The following is a 15117-nucleotide window of genomic DNA, read 5'->3' as shown; positions in this document are numbered from 1 at the left end:
TATTTATTATTGTTTGTCTAGAATCAAGATAGGACCCTTATATTATAAATTTAATTACATGACTAATCCAAACTAATTGATATAACTAGATTTAATACTTTTTTAAATATTATTTTTATTTTGCTTGTTATTAGGTTATATTTGAGTTTGAGTCTGTCTTTTTTCAATTTTATAAGCTGAAAAACGGACATTTTTAAATAGTATTCGGCATCTGTAAGCATGCTTTCATTATGACACTTAGTTTAGTTTCGAGGCGCACTTCAGTAGACGGACTTTAAAACGCCACATTTTAGTGACGCCCTTGTTAGTGAGTTTGATATTATTGATGTAGACTTTTAGTTTAGTGACTGGCTCGACTGTGTCCAATTCTGTAATAAAGTTAGTCATTGTGCTATCTCAAGTTTGGATTCTGTATCGACTCTCTGTGACTGTGTTAGCTATGTATTGATCTCGCACTGGTAATTCACTACACAGTACACCCAAGCATCTATGATTCTTACCAAGGTAATATAGAATATAGAAATATAGAACTCCAACACACACATCAAATCCAATCATGAATAGTAAAGATGACGACTATTATTATTATTATTATGTTAGAAAAGAATGACTATTCATTCTCTGGCGCTGCCAGGGTCGAGTTTAGTTAAAGGGAAAGATAATTCATCGTAGTCACATTATCAGTTTCCACTGACGAATTTTCTGGTGATGTAGCAGGTCTGCAGCAGTACCGTCCTCTGACAAGCAACGAGGATGTACTATCTTAGTCAACAAATTAATTTTTAGTGTAAATACTGATTATTTCGGCCAAAAAGGGCAGCAAAGATTATGATTATTTAGAAAAAAAAAGTTCCCTTTCACACCTTGTGGTCTATAGGGCAGATTATGTAAAGATCTTCTGTTTCTGTGGCCTATGGTTAACGAGAGTGTCATGTGGCCAGCATAACCACCAACCGCCTTTAGTTTTCCCCAACAAATGTCAGGTACCCATTAGAACTCCCAGTCTTCGCCGGGAATCGAAACACGGACCCCGGTTTGGAAGCCAAGCGCTTTACCGCTCAGCCACCTCACCGCTCTTAGAAAAATGTCCTCATTTTAAAATCCTTGGCGATGTTTTATCACGCTCACATTTTAAGTTGTTATATCACTGCCTGGTATGGCAATCGGAACTTTAAAAAAGAAAAGAAATTCTGTTATTAAAAAGAAAACCTAATCTAAAGGGGAAGAACTCCACCCTTAAAACTATATCAATAATGTACAAGCTATTTACCTTATAAGATATCAAACAAAATGATTAATTACCAATTATTAACTCACTTATTTTTTTATTTTTATTGATTCGTGTTTTGTTAGGTACAGTAAATATTTGTTAAAAGTGTCAACTTGATAGGTTCTAGGGTATGTAATACTCCACAGGGTTCCCCACCTCAACGCTGAGTAGTAAATTCCTGTCGGGGTTACACTTTGGCTCGTCTGCCTGGACACGCCTTACTGTCTATCAATTAATTTATGAAGTAATTACCAAGAGAACGAATAATGGTAATCTGATAACGTATACTAGTCAACAACGAGAATGCGTAAAACAAGCAAAAGGTTTAATGAAACAATGATATGATATGACACAATAAACGATGGTTATACATCGTGATCAATATTAAATCAGTGTGCCTAAGATATGAGTATATATATATATATATATATACAACAGCGTTAACCGGTAATCACACCTTGGTCACAGAGTGAACAGTCCACTCCGGGCTCTCGACGCCCACGACCCAATGCCATGGATAATGGCCCAGCAGGGTCCAGACAATGCTGTACAGTCGATAATTAAAGTCATTTTTTTTTTTTACGGAAATGTTTTTTTCTTGAGGATTTGAATAAGAGATCGACCCTTTACAAAACAATTAGATGAATTAGATATTCATTATAAGACATCAGTTAGGCCAGGTTTACGTCTGACTACACATTCACTTTCACCTATCCTTTGGTCTGCTGGACCCTTGGTCACCACACAAGATCTGTCAACCTTCTTTTTTCATTCTTCTCTTTCATTTTCAATTTCATTCTGATGTTCTTTCTAAAAATATTGAATCCTGCCCTTTTTACCTGCCTGGGTGGACCACTTCGGGTGCCGATTTTGAGTTTGTGTTTCTACACAAACTGTCTTTGTAACCTTTTTTTTTAAATTTTATTAAATCAGGCTTCCGAATCTAGACGCTCTATCACTGAAATCTGCCAAGCAATGTTATGTGCAGATGTTTTAAGAGGGTTATGTATCCCGCAGATAGCACTCACTGGAACGTCTTGTGGCGATGGAAAGGTAAGCTTTCACCTCAATATATATCAGAAACGTTTATCAACCACTGGTTGCATTAGGGTTATTGATCGGTGATGAAACACTAAGAAAATGCGGTTATTGTACTAGAACTAGCAATACAAATCTAAGCCAAAGGAGAAAGAAAAAAATTGTTCACTGAATTAAATTTTAAAAAAATTGTGAGAGGGCAGTAAGGCCTCGTGGTCCAAATGTCGTTCGTTTTACTTGGACCTGCAGGGTCACATCTATGCATGTTTCTTGTAGTTTCTATACAGTCGTTCACCCTTGCAGCAGTATATCTTTGTTTTGGAGTCTTTGAACTTCCTTCCTTCACTCTCTCGCTCTCTTCATTACTTCTTTCTCTTTTTATTCCTTCCTTCTTTTCTCTCACTCTTTTCTCTCTTCCTTCTCCTCTCCTTTTCATTCATTTTCTCTCTCTCTCTATCTCTGTTTGTCTTTTCCTTCCTTCCTTCTCTCTCTCTTTTCATTCTTCCTTTTTTCTCTCTCTCTCTCATCTTTCTCTATTCTTTCTTTTCTCTCTCTTTCTCTCTCATCTTTCTCTATTCTTTCTTTTCTCTCTGTTCCTTCCTTCCTTCTCTCTCTCTTTTCATCCTTCCTTTTCTCTCTCTTTCTCTCTCTCTCTCTCATCTTTCTCTATTCTTTCTTTTCTCTCTGTTCCTACCTTCCTTCTCTCTCTCTTTTCATCCTTCCTTTTCTCTCTCTTTCTCTCTCTCTCTCTCATCTTTCTCTATTCTTTCTTTTCTCTCTGTTCCTACCTTCCTTCTCTCTCTCTTTTCATCCTTCCTTTTCTCTCTCTTTCTTTCTCTCTCTCATCTTTCTCTATTCTTTCTTTTCTCTGTTCCTACCTTCCTTCTCTCTCTCTTTTCATCCTTCCTTTTCTCTCTCTTTCTTTCTCTCTCTCTCTCTCATCTATCTCTATTCTTTCTTTTCTCTCTGTTCCTACCTTCCTTCTCTCTCTCTTTCATCCTTCCTTTTCTCTCTCTCTCTCATCTATCTCTATTCTTTCTTTTCTCTCTGTTCCTACCTTCCTTCTCTCTCTTTTCATCCTTCCTTTTCTCTCTCTCTCTCTCTCTCATCTATCTCTATTCTTTCTTTTCTCTCTGTTCCTACCTTCCTTCTCTCTCTTTTCATCCTTCCTTTTCTCTCTCTCTCTCTCTCTCTCATCTTTCTCTATTCTTTCTTTTCTCTCTGTTCCTACCTTCCTTCTCTCTCTTTTCATCCTTCCTTTTCTCTCTCTCTCTCTCTCTCATCTATCTCTATTCTTTCTTTTCTCTCTGTTCCTACCTTCCTTCTCTCTCTTTTCATCCTTCCTTTTCTCTCTCTCTCTCTCTCTCTCATCTTTCTCTATTCTTTCTTTTCTCTCTGTTCCTACCTTCCTTCTCTCTCTTTTCATCCTTCCTTTTCGCTCTCTTTCTCTCTCTCTCTCATCTTTCTCTATTCTTTCTTTTCTCTCTTTTCCTTCCTCTTTCTTTTTTTTTCATCCTTTCTTTCTTCTCTCTTGTTAGATAGCTAGTTTAGTTAGTTGGCTTGCGCACTTTGTTAGACCGACAGTGAACGTGCATTGTATAGTAACGACATCGACTTTGGGGTTAGATGTTAGGATAGACTTTTAGAAATCAGTTACTGCTAGACTCTTGAGGGGCAAACATCGTTGTTAGTGACGGACTAGACTGTGGCCCATTCTGTATTAAAGATGGTTTATATTGTTCATCTGGATTTAACTTGGTTCTTGAGGCTTTGATCCTGTTGTAGCTGTTCATGTCTTGTAATGTGATGTTCATGTCCGAGTTCGCAGTTAAAATACACTCAACAAGGTACGCACGCACTTAGTATAATCAAGTATCTTTAGAAATACTTCAAGTACATCTGATTTACACAGGCATCTGCACTCTCTATTTTTCTTCTTTCTCTCTATTTCCTCCTTCTGTCTCTCTTTTTTGCTTCCGCTCTCTTTTCCTTCCTTCTTTCTCTCTATTGTTTCTCCTTCTCTCTTTTTTTTTCTTTCTTCTCTCTTTTTCTCCCTCCTCTCTCACTCCCTCTCTTTTTCCCCCTTCTCACTTTATTTTCCTTCCTTCTTTCACTCTCTTTTCCTTTTTTTGTTCCCTTTTTTTTTTTTGTCCTTCTTTTGCTTCCATCTTTCTCTCTCACCATTTCTCATGTTTCTGGGTTTAGTCTAGCCCTAAACTCGCTCAGTGTGACTCCACCCGCTGCAACTACTATTTCATTGGTAGTACTACTTGTGGCATAAATAGCAATCATCGTCCCTTTCCCCTATCCAGAGAAATAAATGAAGAAAAACTAATATTACAGAATCCTTAGTTAATGAGGCTTTAATGTTCAACCCCTACCCAGAGCGTAGCTAGGAATTTCCCATCATTTGGTAGCCCGGTAGAGGGGCTTGACCTCTTTGGGGGCCCTTGCATTTTGCGTAATATTTAATATACAATGGAAAAAAAAAGACTCAATAGGGGCCCCCTCTCAAGTGGGGGCTGGGGGATTTTCAAATTCACCCCCTCCTCTCCCACCCTAGCCTCAGCCCCCGGTGACCGGTCATTTCATCCCCGGTCACTTCATCCCCGGTCATTTCATCCCCTGGTCACTTCATCCCCCGGTCACTTCATCCCCGGTCATTTCATCCCCAATTAAATATTTTGTATACAAATTTGATTATGTAGAATGCTTTTTGACATTTTATGACTTGTTACTAATGTGTTTATAGTGTTTCCTCTTCCACTTTGTTTTCTTAATGAGAAATCTTATATTATATTGTAAATCTGGGTGTGTACTAAGCTATAGCGCTTCTATTGGATGTGGGGGTTGTAATATCATAATATTATCCGGATCGAAGGCCAAGGTTTGGTGGAAGTAGTAAAAAATCATTTGAGAGATAGAAGTGCGATTAGAATAATTATGACCGTGCCGCTGATAACTTATCATCAAACGCCAAGGTGTGGTGAAAGAACGACCATGTTTCACTTTATTTCATCTGATCATTTTTATCTAACAAATTGTAAGTTTAAAAATCATGAAATGAGCAATATTTAATGTATTCATTTTTTTATTTAAATGACAAAATTGTAACACGTTAATGTTTAAAAGGAATTAAAGCAAAACTTATACAGGTGACATGATATCACGAGGATGGGTGAACTCCGACTTTATTAGAAAACACAACAACCTTATTTCAAGGCTAAAAATGACGCGCCCATTTTCAAGAAAGAGCGATTGAAAAATAAAATAAAGTGAAACATGGTCGTTCTTTCACCTATCACTTGTCTAGACCAGTTGTGAAAGGGGGAGGGGAGAAGGGGGAAGTATTTCGGCGAATGCTTACATGATCTCCTTTTAAATGAATTTTAAAAAATGTTCACTCAGGGCTAAAGATTCCTCAATCGGACTAATTCAACTTATGCCACCACATCTTTTAAGTACGATTTCTTTCCCTTATTTAAAAAAATAATTCATTATCGATATTAATTAACCAATTAGCTATTTTAAAATTTTATTCTTGTGTTATTAGGTAAAAAAAGCAAAATTTCAGCTAAATACGAGATTGGGTGTGGGAGAAATAACAGGTACAAACTTTTTGCCATACAGACAGACAGACAGACAGAGTGAATTGATAAAAGCTTTGTAAAAAAATGATGTACTTCTATTATTTGTAAATTAAAAAAAAAATTTCATCAACATTTAGACCAGTGTTTTCTTAATAGTGTTCCGCGGAACCTTTGTGTTTCGCGAGGCCTGACTTGGTGTTCCTCGAACTATTTAAATAATTATTAGGAATAGTTTAGGCCTACACGTTAATTAATCTCTACGTATGAATTAGTTTCTAAGTAAATGCAGAAAAAAAAAAGATTTTGTTAGCTCTTCCTGGTAACAAAAAAATTCTATAACATCACTATGAACTTTGAACTGACCTAGATTTTGACTCAAAATTGAACCAAAGATAGAAAAAGCATATCTCTGCATTGTTTTATGGGGGCGACTGATAACAAAACAGATCAATTTATTTAGTGGAGGGAATTAAATTTTTTATGTTTTAGTCAAGCTTATTTTATTGCTTGAGTTTTCATATATTTACTTTATCAATGTAGCCCATTGACTTTTGTTGGTGGTAAAATGTTGTAAAATGTTTTGCATGTTTCGGATGTTCATTCAGAGTTGAAGATAATTACTTCCTAGTCCAAACCTCCCGCAGGACGACGGGGGATGGGAGCGGGCCGGGCAGGGTTTAAACCCTGGACAATCGATACATCTGAACGCCAGTCCAGTGCGCAAACCGCACACCAGGCAGCCCAATTTCGATAGGCGTGAAAAAGCGCCGAACTAACAACTAACAAAAAGCTGAGAGAAAAAAGGCAAGCCTATCTGCAACTGGCCCAACCCACCCCAGGCCAGGTATGCGGTCGGCTTTTTAAATTCAGGATTGGACTTTACAGTCATCTACGAGTCCATAGGATATTAGAAATGTGCTCATCTTTGATCACGAAGGAGGATATATATAAATTATTTCTCTAGTGCTATTAGAGCATGGAATGGGTTGCCTGAGCTAGCTAGGAAAACTAGTGACTTGCAGAGTTTAGGTCATTGGTTAATATGCATGGCTAAAGGACGCGAAGGACGTAATCATCTTCTTTTTTTTTGAAGTAACGTCTATATTATATAAAATTAGATATATATTTACATATAAGGAAAAAAAGTAAAGTTTACCTTTCAGACCATACGGTCTATATCTCAGATGTTGTTAAGGTAACCGTTTCTGTGGCCTATGGTTTAGGAAGGTGTCATGTGGCCAGTACAACGACCAACTACCTTTAATTTTATTCAACTAATGTCATGTACTCATTAGAGCTGGGTGGACTCAGAGGTGCTCTTAAGCTCCCGAAATTAAAAATCCCAGTCTATAATTACATGACTGATTTTAACTAATTGATTCAATTACATTTAATATAACTTTTGTTGTTTTTTTTAAAGTATTTTTATGTTCTTCTTGGTAAGATCTTGAAACAAAATAAGTAATTTATCACACAGTTTATAAAATTTTAATCATTGAATTTTTAAATACCTGTCTTTGTTTCAGGTCTGCATAAATGGACAATGTGTCAGCGACCCATACGCTCCTCAACTTGATGGTGTGTAACTTAAAGATCTTAAATATTCTTTTTCTTATTCACCTAATCAGAACTGAATATTGATTTTTAAAATAAACTAATTTATATTGGTACTATGGGGGCACTACATAACACATCCGTACGATAATAGGCCAAATATTTTTGAAATTATGGTCGCTTCAGTTGTGTCCATTGTAAAACACATTTTTTAAAACTGCCATCAATGTACCTTTATGTACATTATAAAGCTAACTTAATTTATTTTCCCAGCAATACTTTTCTCTTCAGAAGTAGTAAATCTTAATACTGTGCTATTGCTGCTACTCTATGGTTAATGCAGCTCTGTTAATTAACTATTGATAATGAATTATTTTTTAAAATAAGGGAAAGAAATCGTACTTAAAAGATGTGGTGGCATTAAGTTGAATTAGTCCGCTTGATGAATCTTTTGAGCAGCTCTGTTACATTTTACTCTCTCTAGAAAACTGTGCATTTGGAGACAGACCGAGCTATTCTTGCAGTTTGTATATCAATGACTTTATGGGCAACTGTTACTCTACTCTTAGCTATCGAGCATGTTGTGACACGTGTAACAATGTGTCTAGGCCCGTGAAAGGTAAACCTCAATACACACATTCAATGATCTATTACGTCATACATAATGCCATACATGTCAATCCATGTCTAGTAACACTTAGAGTATCTTAGAGGAATGTAATCCTTCAGAATTAAGATATATGGCTAAATATGTAGGCTTTGGCCTCCTTAGATAAATGTAGATGTTATTTGAAGTAATTTGTTCATTATAAAAAAAAATGTATCCCGTCTTGGAAATGTTTATTTGTTGGTATTCTGTTCAGTCCGTAGCTTTGTTGTTTCCTTATATAATCCAATCCACTTTATCGGTTGCTAATGTTTTGTTTTGTGAGCTAGAGGTATTTGTATTTTTTGACGCATCGGCAGAATTTAGGCCATGTCCTGCCCGTAATCCCTCTAAGGAACTAGAGGTCAACATATCTAACTTTGATTAAGTTGTTTAAGAAGTGGTACTGTTTTCAGTGGTCGAGACATAATGAATAAGTATAATTATCTGTTTACTTTTAACAGAGTGTGTACTAGGAGAACCAGATTTAAGTCCACAGCTGTGTACTAGCCCAAGTATCTGCTAGACACAACCATTGATGTGCTGTAAATATTGTTCTTCCCGAGTCAATTCTGCCAGCCGCCTCTCATTATACACTATTTGGATAGATCTATATTATTCTATATCGTTGTTTTTTGAATTGCGTTCTATTATTATATGTCTATTAGGTAGATAAAGTTCAAATGTCTATTAGGAAGACAAATTACAAATGTCTATTATGTAGCTAAAGTAGAAATGACTATTAGGTAGATAAAGTACTTAGTAGCCCGAGTAGGTCTACTCCACTGAAATCCCCTTGTTCGATATTTTACTAGATTCTAGATTATATAGAATATATATACTACAACAAGTTAGTTTTAGTTTTTGTCCCCACAACGATACCAATCATAATGAAGCAATCATTGGTGTACTGTGCATGAAATAATTGTAGTTTTATTGACCTCTAATAAAACGTGGCTTTGATAATTGAGGTAATTGATAATTTGCATGCTTTTGGACGTCCTCTAATACTGGATAAATTGTGTTGCTAGTTTTTTTTTTTTTTTCATTAAACGATTTCAAGTTCTTTATATAATGTGTTGCCTTTTCCATTTATAAGTTATTTTACAGTTACTGCACTTGTAACGACTTGTTTGTTTTGTTTCTTTTAGTGTAAATGAACTTTCCAATTTAATTTTTTAAAGCATTGATTCTGATTTGCATTTAAATGTATTTATAAATCTATAAAGAAAACTTAACTAGACCCAACACCGGATGGCTCTCTCTGCACTAGATGTGGAAAAATATACAGGTTGTGACTGGGTTTGAGTAGTCATGTGAAACACTGCATTCATTAAAATCTTGGAAATTGAAGGCATTGACATTCATTGTATATCATTTGTCTTCAGTGTAATTATTATAGGATTGTTTCCACAGAATTTTAAAATTTGTTATGTTGTCTTCTTCATCATCAATTACACCTTAATAATGTTGATTCATCTATATTGTTTCTGTAAGCAAGTACTCTATAATTAATGTTTAAACAAAACAGTGTATGATGCTGGCAAATGCTTGTTACTGCAGACTACTAAACAGCTGTATGCTGGTATTTTGTAAACAAATACAGACAAAACTCCACAAATAAATGACAGGAGAGGGAACTGTTTCAAAATTTAATTGCAACAAATAGTTTGTCCTAATCTTAGGTAAATAACAAGCGTTACATCCAGGTAATAACTTTAGTACTTTATATCCTCAGTAAATAGTTTGATTATGCTATTCACAAGTAACATTTCAGAAAAGCTGCAAATAAACTGAGTCCCTTCAAAACAACTGTCCATCTCATGGCTAAATGTTTATAAAAAAAATTGATATATGCACACAAAAAAAGTTGAATAAAAAGTAAACAGGCCTTTCAAAGTTTATAAATTTTACATAGTGCAATTTAATGTTGGTAAATAAATTAACAAGCAGGCCTTTAAGGACCATAATTCTGAATTTCATCAGCATAAATCAGTTGCTTGGAGAGAGGGAAACTGCTGTGAGGGAGATAGTTTTGGCCAATGCCCAGGGATTCATCTCATTTCCATATACTGTAGTTTCATGGCTGAAGGATCACAATTAAATCAAGCTGGAACTTTGATCTCCCATCAAGCTTTATCTCAGGTGGCAAATAGGGGAAGGCCTTAACCAAAAGTAAAGGCAGCTATCCATAGAGCTTAATAGGGCAACCCCAACTGGTTGTGCAAAGGGTTAACAACAGTCATAAAAAAATATGAATACTAAAAAGTAATTTTAAAAACATGCTTTGGCTAAAAAGAAGAAAAAAGCGTTGATAATACAAAATAAACCTTTCAATGATGAACTATGAAGAATTCATGACGAGGCAACACTGCATGACATCAAGGAGATTTCAATTGCCAAAATTGGAAAAGATTTTGCCTTCAGATCAAATAGGCAAAGAAAACATATGAAGAGGCAAATAATAATGACCTAACATTACTGGGTTTGGCCTCAGGAAAAGGAATGTCTATCTGTAGCACTAAATGCCAGCATAAGAAAATTTATAAAGCAACATGGATATCACCTCATGGAAAATGAAATCAAATAGATCATATACGGGTACTCATAAATAAAAGATGTAGATTTGATATATTCGATGTAAGAAGTTTCAGCATAAGAAAATTTATAAAGCAACATGGATATCACCTCATGGAAAATGAAATCAAATAGATCATATACGGGTACTCATAAATAAAAGATGTAGATTTGATATATTCGATGTAAGAAGTTTCAGAGAAGCAGATGCAGAATGAGACCATCTATATGTAAAAGCTCAATTTAGACAAAAAGTAACATATATACAATAAATATACAATAACCAAAGTAGCACAGCAATATGATAATCAAAAACTCATGATAGACCCACTTGATGCAGAAACTTAAGAATTCCTAACACATCTAACAGCATTGGAAAAGGACTATTACAATCTAGACTTCGAAGGGCATTTACTGATTCCCTCACCTTTCACTAGTAACCTCAATTGTGGTGAACTAAAAAAAAATACAAATTTAACTTGTTCCTAGAACAGCTAATCCAGTTCACGAATGGAAACTACAGCAATTAAAACTTCCCAAAATGATTTTTCATTCCCAATTTTATCTTCAAGTTAATATAACAAAAAGACAATATTATTTTATATACTAGGACAAAAAAAAAAAATTTAAGTGTGTAAAATGTGTTTAAATCAATGCAGATATAAATATTTTATTTTTTTGTTTGTTTTACATGTTTTGGATGTTCCTTTAGAGTTGAAGATAGTTTACTTCCTAGTCCAAACCTCCTGCAGGGCCATCCTATTTTGTGTGTTGAGGTGGAGGTAAAAATAAAAAACATCCAGAAGGATGTGCTTGTGCATGGGAGGTCAATATAAGTGACCTGCTCTAAGTTAAAGTAATATCGAAGAAGAGTATCTTGGAAGAGTATTGAAATTGGAAGGGGGATATTGGATCAAAATGTTATGCGAGAACAGCTCACAGGCCAGAAGTGTGTATGGGAAGGAATTTAAAGCTGGCCATTCCAATTAAATGAAGCATATACTAGAATACACAGACCAAAAGATAAATTGTTAAAGCACAACAACAGGCTACTGTGGGTAATCCTAATTATAACAAATGAGCAATAAAAAAACAACATGCTATTAAAAGTAAAGCAGATGACATGGTTGGATTTCAGCAAAAGAAAAGGATAATCTGACATACAGAAGAGACAAATAATGCTAAAGAAAGAAAGCAGTACAAAGAAGCAAGGCTAAGGGTTATAAAATCTGTCCGAAAGAATAAAAATGAGGCAATAAAAAACAAAACAAAGAGCACTCATTGAGAACCTTGATGCGAGAGGAATGGGCATGAAAATAAGGGATGACAAGAATGGATTTCAAGCAAGATCACACATGTATGAGAACTATAATGGTGTCCTCATCACAAAAAAAAACCAGAAGGGTCATTGACAAAAGGGCTGAATACTTTGAGGAGTTCCTAAATAAAACAAGATGGAGACAAAGGAAAATATGAACAGCCACCAACACTATAAACCTACCAACACTATAAACTCACCAACTCTAATTTAAACATCAGAAATAAAAAATTAGAAGCACCAGGAGAGGACCAAAATTACAACAGAGCTACTAAAAATGGAGGAAAAAACCTGAATTCACAATTCACAATAAGACTAACCAATATCAAGAATTTTGGAAGAAGTAATACTAACAGATTGAAAGCAGCACTCATAACATAAATACAAACTAAAAAAATGTCAAGAAAACAATGTACTAGTACATCAACTTAAATCGCTTATGATGGTATCAAAAGGAAATATCTCTATGAAATACTGAACAACTTAACAAGACTTCTGCATATGAAATTAAACAACTCAATTTTACAGTGATAACATATAGATCTAAAACACATAAAAAAAAAGTATTTTAAAATTAAAAAAACACAACAATCATTCAAAAAAGACCTGAATCAAACATTTTTAAAATTGTCCCAAACTTTTTTTTTTTTCCATATAATTGCCCAAAACTTGTTTTTTTTCATTCTGAAGGACGTTACATTTTTGTAGAATAAAATTTCAGTATATTTAAGGCTGCTCAAATGTTTTCATTTATTCCTTTCATTGACAGCCTGTGGATAGGTTGAAAACAAAATTTAGTGATATCAAAGACTCTAATAAAAGCAAGTCATTTTAATTAAAAAAACAAACAAAAAAAACATAAAATATACTTTAAAAAAAAACAAAGCTTATATTTAAGTGTGATTGTATCAGTTAGTTTGTATCAGTCATGTAATTATATGAATGGCCAAGACATAGTAAATCTGTGCAATTAGAAATATTTTTACCAATTGTTTTTGTTTAGCTTTCTCAATGCGCTATGATCCTATCACTTGTTTGGACCAGTTGTGAAAGGGGGAGGGACTATCTAGGTGAATGATTCCAGGATTGTTATTGAAATGCATACAAATAATTTTCACTCATGTCTCAGGAGTTCTCAGGGGGACTAATTCAACTTATACCACAACATCTGTCAAGTATGATTTCTTTTTTTTGCTCAAGATACCCAACAAATTAATTAATTACGGTAGCAATAGTTAATTAACTAATTGGTTAATTTTTTTAAATTGATTCTTGCGTTCTCATGTAAAAGAAATAATTTTGCAAAATTTCAGCTTGACCAGAGAATAGGTGTACGAGAAAAAATGTGTACAAACTTTTTACCATACAGATAGATGGAGTGAGTGTAAAAAAAAAAAATAACATATAAGTGACATCACGTTTAATTTTCTATAGAGGAGCAGTTAATTGGATGGGTACTTGGTCATGTGGTACACACTCTGAACAGATGTCATGATGGTCCTATGCACAAACCTGGCCCATCCCCATGTCATCCTGTAAGATTGGACTAGGATGTCGAAATAATGTTTTGATGTAGAATGCAATTTTTCTGTTTGTTTGCACTAAATTTTTTTTGTCAATGTATATTTTTTTCCACCTCATCTTAAGGAATAAATGTTTTGAGATGACAGGGCATTTTGTAAAGAACACTTTCTACACTATAAAATCGTAGAATTTAATAGCTCTTTTTTATATACACACAGACACACAATAATATGTAGTGGAACATGTAGCCGTCTAGTAACCATCATAAAAAGGGCATCAAAAATTACACTCACAACATTGCCACATTTAAAGGAACTTTTTGAACAAAAGTGTCTAAGGAAAATCGAAAAAATCTTGGAAGACAACAGCCACCGGCTCCATCAGAACTATGTCAGGTCGTCGTGAAGTGGGCGACTACTGTCAATCAAAACAAGAACAGAGGGGTACAAAAACTCGTGCGTACCTCACTTGGTCAGACTATATCAATGCCACTCATTGATCAGGAAACATGATCAGGACCAAGATGCCTGTGTGTAGTCGCTGAATGAACTTTCTATGTTGTGTCTGTTGTATTTATGTGTATTTTTCTGTTGTGTTGTCTTTATATGAGAAAAAGAGTCCTTGTAATCACAACAAATTTCCATTAGGATCAATAAAGCAGTCTTAGTATTTCTTCAGATTGTGGCATATAAAAATAGTAGCATGTTTATATAAAACTTGAAAGACTTTACAAATATTGTTAAATCACTCACAGTTTGGCAAGCCATATTAATATAAACTGGATCAGTTTCAGTTGGGCATTTGGAACCATTAAGCTGTGGAATGTTCAAACAAGAAAATCAAAGAATGGAGATAAATTCACTGAACAAACTTTAGAGAACTCTATCCTATAAAATCATAAAAAATGATAACTTCACTTTGTGCACAAACACAGTATTATGTAGGATTTTTTTTTTATATTAGCCTGAGGCAAATACAATTATAAAAAACAGTATGTTGATAAACTTGAAATAAGACTTTACAAATATTGTTAAATCACTTACAGTTTGGTCAGCAACACAGGTAGAGGTTCGACTAACAGTTGCAGTTTGACTCTCTGAAGTCTTGGGCTGGAACTGGAATGGTCAATTAAAAAATTTGAGATCACAAACACTCTAATAAAATAAGACAGTCATTTTAACAATAAAATAACATGAAAACTGGACAGCCATTAAGAACACTATCTATCCTATAAGATTATAAAAAAAAAAAAAATAAACAACTACTTTACACAAACACACATATTACCCTATAGGAACTTTTTTATAATAGTTTGTAGCATATAGAAATAATAAATATAGCATGTTGATAAATTTAAAATTAGGATTTTTATTAACATGACTCACAATTCGGACAGCATTGTTTGTAGGTATTTTATAGATGCTTTCAATAAGGCACTCTGAAGATTTGGGCTGGATCTGGTGTTGTCACAAACACTCTAATAAAAAAAAGACATCATTTTAACAATAAAAATACATGAAAACTGGAGCTCAAACATTCTAATAAAAAAACCCAGTCATTTTAATAATAAAAAAACAACTTTAAAACTCATTTAAGAACG

The 15117-nt window shown here is 34.4% G+C and overlaps 1 protein-coding gene and 1 long non-coding RNA gene across 4 annotated transcripts in view; one reads left to right on the top strand and one right to left on the bottom strand.

The window, feature by feature from the left end:
• LOC129928829 (uncharacterized) overlaps nt 1-9949 on the top strand; it is a 55166-nt gene extending 45217 nt beyond the window's left edge. For 2 of the 3 annotated variants that reach the window (XR_008780326.1, XM_056045120.1), the window contains 2 exons: nt 7425-7476; nt 7937-9949. Coding sequence is in view for 1 of the 3 variants with exons in the window: in XM_056045120.1 (XP_055901095.1) it covers nt 7425-7474 (50 nt within the window). In the remaining 2 variants the exon portion in view is untranslated. Of the gene's footprint in view, nt 1-2203; nt 2324-7424; nt 7477-7936 lie in introns of all 3 variants that reach the window. The other variant, XR_008780327.1, reaches the window with a different exon arrangement.
• LOC129928831 (uncharacterized) overlaps nt 1-15117 on the bottom strand; it is a 126135-nt gene that overhangs the window by 59577 nt on the left and 51441 nt on the right. The gene's annotated exons all lie outside the window — the stretch shown is intronic.

The sequence above is a fragment of the Biomphalaria glabrata genome, chromosome 10 (genome assembly GCF_947242115.1).
Source record: "Biomphalaria glabrata chromosome 10, xgBioGlab47.1, whole genome shotgun sequence".
NCBI lineage: Eukaryota > Metazoa > Mollusca > Gastropoda > Planorbidae > Biomphalaria > Biomphalaria glabrata.
The sequence above is the reverse complement of the archived record's forward strand: the minus strand, read 5'-3'. Positions and strand labels throughout refer to the sequence as shown.